The sequence below is a fragment of the Nematolebias whitei genome, chromosome 5, assembly GCF_014905685.2.
Source record: "Nematolebias whitei isolate Nwh7 chromosome 5, NemWhi1, whole genome shotgun sequence".
NCBI classification, from domain to species: domain Eukaryota; kingdom Metazoa; phylum Chordata; class Actinopteri; order Cyprinodontiformes; family Rivulidae; genus Nematolebias; species Nematolebias whitei.
This window is the reverse complement of record NC_056502.1, coordinates 31,460,496-31,468,882: the sequence shown is the minus strand read 5'-3', so window position 1 is coordinate 31,468,882 and position 8,387 is coordinate 31,460,496. Positions and strand designations below refer to the sequence as shown.

General features: G+C 38.1%; 1 protein-coding gene across 1 annotated transcript in view; it reads left to right on the top strand.

The window, feature by feature from the left end:
• The first annotated feature begins 883 nt into the window (after positions 1-883).
• LOC119410370 (serine/threonine-protein kinase ULK4) overlaps positions 884-8,387 on the top strand; it is a 34,997-nt gene continuing 27,493 nt past the window's right edge. The window contains exons 1-6 of the mRNA XM_037677280.1: positions 884-900; positions 1,635-1,775; positions 5,416-5,515; positions 5,799-5,938; positions 6,017-6,170; positions 8,237-8,338. Coding sequence (XP_037533208.1) covers positions 1,638-1,775; positions 5,416-5,515; positions 5,799-5,938; positions 6,017-6,170; positions 8,237-8,338 — 634 coding nt within the window. The 5' untranslated portion in view covers positions 884-900; positions 1,635-1,637. The remainder of the gene's footprint in view (positions 901-1,634; positions 1,776-5,415; positions 5,516-5,798; positions 5,939-6,016; positions 6,171-8,236; positions 8,339-8,387) is intronic.

The window sequence follows — 8,387 nt, the reverse complement described above, 5'->3', positions numbered from 1 at the left end:
ATATATATATATATATATATATATATATATATATATATATATATATATACACACACACACACACAATACATTTGCCATTTAGTCAACTTTTTTATGCAATTTTAAAAAGATAGAAAATAAAATATTTTCTGCTTTTATTTTCTTAAATAAACGTGCATGCAGGAAATGACGCTTGACGCATTTTCTTTGATTTTACAGAATAGAATAGAAACCAAAGTAGACGAGGCAGTGCCCCCTAGTGTTTATTCTTTCACCATGCATGCTGCATGGTGAATGGTCAATGGTCCTTTTACTGTGGCCCTAAAGCTCCGTCTTATATTAGGGACAGGCTAACGTTAACATTTTTAATTTCTTCAACAGCAGAGTGACTGCTGTTTTTTTTTGCGGAACTATAATGTTAGTAAGACAAGCATAAAAATATAAAATGAAAATTCTTGACTGGTTAAATTGAAAATGGTTAATTTCAGAAGTGTCATGGACAATCGCAGACTACATTGTTGAATATACAAAGAAATATTAAAACAAAAAACTCGAAAGTTGCTTTTTTTCCACGCAACACAGCTGAGCGCCTGCTTTCAAATCGAAAAGTTGTACAACCATTTGTTTCACTCCGCACGCGCAGTCTGTTGTAACTAGTAATGTAACCTAGCAACACTGGACCAGTCCATTTAGGCGAGACGTTACGTTTACAACGCTATGGCCAAAAGAAACTTTTTGCTCAGATAATTTATAAGTTCAAGTATTTTTAAAGTCTATATACGCTTATTTTAAGCATAATGTATCGCTACAACTGTAATCTGTGACTTTATTTATATGTGGAAAAATCCTAAACCCCCCTCTTCCAGACGGCACAACATGGCCCATCAACCTTCCGCCCACAAACAACGAGTCGTGGAAGCGGTAAGTTTTAGGGTGCTGCGTAATGGTGGGTCAGGCATAGTAAAATCCTGCAAAAAAGTGTTCTTTTAGAATTGTATATGGTATTATCTTTGTTTTTAAGCTTTACATTTTTGTTTTAATCACGCTTGTCCAAATAAACCTCAAACAACAGCTTTTGCCGGTGTTTTGTCAAACTTTGTTTGCCAGGTAAACGAGAACCCACACGCGCACACACAAAAAAACAAAACAGTAGAACAATAAAATCGATAAACTCACTGTTCGTGTATCATTACAACTAAAGTTGACATTATAATGTATTGAAAATTAACATGCTACCCGGTTAATTTAAAAATAGTTCATAAATTAAATTGCTATTAAAAAACATGTCGGTTGTTCTGTGTAATTAGGCCGCTGTAGTAAACAGGTGTGCTGGTAAGTAATTACCAGCTGTTTCATGTTCCTTCTGATTGATGGCGTTTAATCGCTATAGCAACCTGGTTTTGTATTTGTTTTAAAATAAACAGAATTATGTAGATTTATAACTTTTTCCTCTTAAATGTCCTAGAATATATATTTACCGGTTAAAGATGTTTAAGTTACTTTGACTATTGTGTTGAATTAAAAAAAAAAAAAAGGTACAAAACATAGAAAATTATGTGCAGCTTTTTATTATGTTTTAGCAAACATTTTCATGAGAAAACTAATAAATCTGTTGGCCTTTTTAGATTTATTAGATTTTTTTTTCATCCCTACAGGAGATGGAGAACTTCATCCTCTATGAAAAGCTTGGTGCAGGACACAGCTCTGTTGTCTATAAAGGAAGAAGAAAGGGCCATCTCAACTACGTAGCCATCATTTGCACAGACAAAACCAAGAAAGCGGAAATCACTAACCATGTAGGATACCATTTTAAACTATATGAACTTAAGCTGTTTTCATTTTTATTGTTTTAAACACTAATAACACAGATGGTTCTCAACTGGAAAAAAAAAAAAAAAAGTAATCCTCCTGTATTGAGGATGAGCCTGTGCTTCAAATGGAGCAGTTCAAGTATGAGTTTTCTGTTTTGGACTCAGTGGAAATCACAACATTACTCCTACAGATCAGGGTAGCTTGGAGCTGTTTTACACTGAGAAACAGATTAGTTGTGTAGGAAGGAGATAATTTTATTTAATAAATTGAAGCTTTTATTTAAAGTTAAACTCTTTGTTCTTCAATAATTGTATGCTTTTTTAAAACTTGATCATTGTGATGGGTAGTGGTGGTGCAGAGGTTAGAGAAAAGGGGGACCTGTGATTGGAAGGTCGCTGGTTCAACTCCCCATACAGACGACATGAAAATGTGGGTGGGAAAGGTGAAGCACCCACACCTGCCTCCACCCTCATTTGCCCCACTCTGGGCCCTTGAGCAAGGCCCTTAACCCCCACCATCTGCTCCCCCGGGCATTCTAGATAGCAGCTCTCTGCTCCACATAGAGGGCTGTGGTAGCTCAGTGGTCAGGACGGGCATCCTGCATAAAAATAATTGCCACGTCTTTGTGCGAGTTGGTTCACTGTGACGAATCCTGAAGAAGGGAGCAGCCGAAAGAATAATAATAACTTGATTATTGTAAATCTGTGTTTTGATGTTAGCCGGTCCAGCCTTTCACAACTTAATTTAGTTCAGAACGCTTCAGTTAATCTTTTACCAAAAACAAAAAAGCATGAACATGTCTCGGTGCGACATCGGCGACCCCTGCGACCCAAAATGGAAGAAGCTGGTAAAAGATAATGGATGTCTCGGTGCTTACTTCCCTTCATTGTCTACATGTAGTGATGGGCTGTTTAAAGCTGAAGCTCGGGGGGCATGTATAAAACAATAAGGTTTCTGAAGCTCTATGTCAGAGCTTGATTTGTTTGGCATCAGTCACATGATCAATGACGTCCATCGCTTTGAAAGTGCCAAAGTTACTTCACTTCTTTGGTACCTGATTCAAAGGTGTAGGAAGTAAATCACTGGCTGGATTTCTGATGTGTTTTGGTGGCGCTTTTTGCACAAGATATAACAAACCAGCAAGTGACGTAGCGAGACATGGAGCCAGCCAGCCTGATGTGTTTTATTTGTTTAGTTTATCTGTTCATAAGCACTTTAATCCCAAGGAAAAAAAAAAAAAACTTTAGGAAAATACTGTATGTAAGTTACAACCAGTAAACATGAACTGGTTCATTACATCAAGTCATGGAGACAGAAAACCTGCAGCACAAGCATCATTCCAGACTGGTATTGTGTTACGAATTAGATATGATTGATTTATTTTTACAATTGTCAAGAAGTCGCAAGCAAAGGGGCCATGCCACATGTTTCATCCATCCATCCATCCATTATCTTTTACCCGCTTCTTCCGGTTTGGATCACGGGGATCGCCGGTGCCCATGTCCGGCAATTTTTAACATGTTTATTCATCAAAATTATTCTTCAAATAGCCAATTATTCTTTCACCTACAAAAACACAAAAGTTTAAAGCACCTCAATTATAGCTCGATATCAGAGAGAAATATATCAGAATATTAAGCTGTCAACCGTGATGAAGCGATTCGCTTCATGCTGTGGTCTCAAGTTGTTCATACTTTTGACTACAAGATGTCACCAAAATAAACAGTTGAAAAGCTTTGGGTAATGAACCCTTTTTCAAAACATGCTTTAGTGCTTCAGAAAAACTTCATTTGCCCATCGCTATCTCCCTGTTTGTTTTTGAATTGATTTTAACGTTTTATTGATGACCAATAAGGCCCTGAATGGACAGACTCCTGTCCAACCTCCTGCAGCCTGATGTGTCCCTTTTTTATTTTCTGATCTATTGTCATATAACTACTGTTTTTGTGTGAAGCACTTTGGCCAAGAACAGTTGTTTTAAAGGTGCTATAGAAATAAATTTGGTTTGATACCTCCAAGTTTTCTTCATAAGTGATGTTAAGACTGAGGGGAATCGACACACTGGGGCCTTGTCTGAAGTAATGAGAGTGTTGCTCCTGTCTGTTGTTGTGAAAAAGGAGCTGAGCCAAGAGGCAAAGTTCTGTTTACTGTTCCATCAAGATTCCAACCCTCATCTATGAACATGAGGATGGATAATGACCAAAACATTGAAAATCTAAATTCAGTTAGATGGAAGTAGAAAGTGAAAGTGGAAGGAGGAAAACCTGGAGAGCTGGTGCAAGAAGAACAACCTTCACATCAGTGTGAAGAAGACGAAGGAGATGGTCGTGGACTTCAGACGGAATAAACACAACTACAGCCCCACTGAACATAGGAGGATCTGTGGTGGAAGTGGTCTCCAGCTACAAGTACTTGGGTGTGTACCTGAATGACAACCTCAGCTGGAGCACCAACACCACCAGCCTGATCAAAAAAGCTCATCAGAGACTCTGCTTCCTCAGGCGGCTGAGACGAGCTGGTCTGGGAAGCTCAGTCCTCACCTCCTTCTACAGGTGTGCAGTGGAGATCATCAACAACTCCAGCATCAACGTGTGGCATGGAGGCTGCACAGCTGCAGAAAGAAAAGCTTTTCAGAGAGTGGTGAAGGCTGCACAGAAGACTGTTGAAGTCAGTCCCCCCACCATCACAGACATCTACACCTCCAGATGCAGGAAGAGGGCCACCTGCATCATGAAGGACCCCACTCACCCAGCACACACACCTTTTGCCCCACTCCCCTCAGGAAGGAGGTTGAGGAGCATTAAGTGCAGAACCACTAGACTGAGGAACAGCTTCTACCCTGAAGCTGTTCGACTCATGAATTCCTAGTCAGGATTATCACTGTGAAAATTACTGTGAAAAAAAAAATACTGTAATGCCACTTGGTTGTTGTTATGTGCTGCTGACTATCCATGATGCTGATCTCATGCTGCTGATTTATTTCATGTTGCTGTGTTCATTCGTCCTCACCTGCTCACACAGACTCATGTTCGGGCTGCTGTTGTTTGGCACATTGTTTTGTACTATTAGTGCTAAGTGTATTCTTAGTTTAGCATATTTCTTACTTCATATTTTAGATCTTATTACTGTTTTTCTTTACAATTTGTATTTTTGTTGGATGTAACTGGGACCCTGTGTTCATAGTTTCATTCCACCTCATGTACCACATGTGATGTGAATGACAAAGAACCTTGAATCCTTGAAATTAGCTGCTGCCCCTCCACACTGAAAGGAGTCGGTTGCGGTGGTTCAGCATGATGCCTTCTGGGAACGTCCCACTGTGAGAAGACTCCAGGGCAGACCTAGAGCTGGCTGGAAGGATTGTATACCCTCTCTGGTCTAGCAACACCTTGGGGCCCCTCAGGAGGAGCTGGAGGAATGTCTGAGTTTTCCTGCCTGTTTATGGAAAAGCAGCAGAAAATGGATGGATGGAAGGACAGATATCTGAGCAGAGCTGAACTCACTTATAAGATTATAAATGATAGACTCTTTTAAGGTTTAATGTGAATGGATAAATATTTAGTGATTATAAGGTTTGGTAATGATGAGCCTTGGGCCTTCTGTTCTGCTTGTTTTGTTTGTTAGGTACGACTCAGTCACAATATGGACCATCCAAATATCGTACGCTTTCATGAATGGTATGAGACAAGTAAGCACCTCTGGGTGGTAGCTGAACTTTGTACAGGTTAGTAAAATATTTGTTTGCTTGCGATAGGCACTCATTCACATTTATATACAAGATATTTCAGTTTTTTTTTTTATCTCTCCCCAAATTCTGTAAAATAATGGTCAGTGCTTGAGCAGCATAAAACTGAAATAAATTAGCAAACAGTAAAGTGATTTTTATAGTTTTTATTATTCACATTTTGCTTTCAGTTATAATTTGGAGGTTAAAGCAGTGACCTAAGTTTGCCTGATTATATTTAATGTTTTTTTTTATTCCAATCTTTTGTTTGATTCTGTGTTAGGTGGTTCTCTGGAGTCTGTAGTTACTCTCGATGGCAGTTTGTCAGAAGACGTGGTGAGAAGGTTTGGATGGGACTTGGTCAAAGGCTTGAAACACATCCATGGATTAGGAATCATCCTGTCAGACCTAACTCCTGCCAAGGTTTACGTTTAAAGAGATGTAAAACTACTCAGCAATATTATTACAACTATATGAATCTAATGTTTTGTTGCTTTTTAGATCCTTCTTGATGGAAGTGGCGTTTTGAAGTTAAGTAGTTTCTGCCTGTCCAGAGCGGAGGAAGAATCTCTGGAGGACATATTTATGTCGTTCTCTACATCAGAGAAAACAGATGGAAATGAATGGAAGGACCGCTTGAAAAAAAGAGAACAAGGTCAGTTTTTTAGTTCTGATGGTTGTGCACACATGTAATATGAAACCAGGACGATGAACCATCTGGAACGCATTGTTGTACATCCAGCCTAATTAGCATATCATGCACACTACTGAGGGAAATTACTAAGCTTCTGGGAATAACTTTAATGTTTTGCATTCCTTTTTCTTTATTTTCCTTGAAGAATCCAGAAAATTTGTAAATTTTTTAAGTGGGTTTTTAACAATATTTTTTAAAATATTGAATGCTTTCTTCTATTCTCATTTCAGTGTTTGCTCCTGAACATTAAAAATAAATGAATAAATAAGTTCCTAAACACCAACTTAAAAATTTAAGTTTGAAAAAGTATCTTAGTATACATAATATTGAGTCTTGACACATGAAAGAAAAACTAGCAAATGGATCTATTGCAATTTATTTTACGCTACTTTGTTACTATCAATTTGTAACAAATGGGATCACATGACTTGTTTCATTTTCTTGAGGCTCATCTGTGTATTGAAGATACTACAATGGGATGGGTATACATTTTTGTTGATTGCACCAAAAAGTGAATAATTAGAAGAAAAAATGTCATCAATCAATCAACATTTATTTATAGTAACCAGAAGGTGCTCAACTGCGTCACAGTATAAAAGTTAAAACAAACCGTAAGAATAATATGTTTTAATATTCAATTTTAAAAAGCCTCGGTCAGTGGTGGAGCTTGAGTCATGAGGAAGTTGAGTCATAGTCTGGGAGCAGTGACCGAAAAAGCCCGGCCACCCCAACATTTGTATTTAGACTTTAGGACAAACGGTAAAGATTTATCAATTAAAATGAAGGTCCTGTCATACTCACAGAAAGTAACTATAAGAAGGCAAAACCATTAAGAGCTTTAAAAGTAATCAAGAGGAGCTTAATATCAATTCTAAAACAGACTGGAAGCCATTGGAGTCTTAGTAAATGCTGGAATTACCTGTAATTAACCAGTTTACCGGTAGTTTCTTTTACGACTCTGTGCCCAGCTTAGGCCAAGTTTTTAATTAATAAATTAACTAAATTAATAAATATGTATATAATCATTTGTCTGAAAGTAATCCATTACAAGGTTTGGACTAAAGTTTGTGAGTGAACAGTTGCTGTTTGAAGAGGACCGTTCAAAGACCTTTAGGAACCATGAGAAAATATTACTCAATGTAACAATTTTCAGTCAGGTCATCTGGGCAGTTTCTTTTTTTTTGTGCTGAAACGTTTCAGCACAAAAAAAAAGAAACTGCCCAGATGACCTGACTGAAAATTGTTGGATTGTATACCTGGATTATTGAGCATGGGCTTTCTTGGTTTTGAACCAGTTTGACATGACTGTCGATGAGGAAAAGGGCCGGCACAAGAGGAGGGGACGTGCCAAAGAGACCATCTTAGCACCAACATAACTGGTTTGTTCCACTTTGGAGTAAGCTGTTGGGGGAAGAATCAGTTTTATGTTTTGTGTTTCCTTGACTGATGAAGCCTTCTGGATGGAAGGTGAAACATGTCAGCACAAAAAAAAAAAAAAAACTGTCCAGATGACCTGACTGAAAATTGTTGGATTGTATACCTGGATTATTGAGCATGGATTTTGTTGTTTACTCAATGTATTTAAAAACATTCAAAAACATCTGGCTAATTTGAAGTCAGTATAAAAAAGCAGGGTGACTCGGGAGTTTCTCATCTTGTTTTAAGTATCAATAAGGCTGTCAAAGCATAAAGAGGAAGCCTTGTGAGTTATGTAAGGAATTATTGGTGAATTGATGATTGTTAGTTAATTGGGAAACAACAAACCAGTTGGAAATGGTAGAAAGCAGAGGGGAGGGAAAAAAAACAGGAAGTGTCATTTTGTTTCGACACTGTCTTTATGTCTTTGCTTAGAACGTTGGAACAATGCAGAATTTGTAATTTGTATGATCAGTAATGACACTGTCAAATTAAAATAAATAAATAATCTAAAGTTTCATCTGTACTTTGTCCAACATTAACAATGTGATGTCTTCTGTCACTCTGTTTGGTGTTGGTCCTTATTCAGGCCTGTCTCTGTTTACTTTCAGGTTCTGTTACGTACAGTGCTCCAGAGGTTCTGCGGGGATCTGAAACCAGTGTGAGCTCTGATCTCTGGGCTCTTGGTTGCGTACTGTACTACATGTTCATGGGTACACACACACACACACACACACACACACACACACACACACACACACA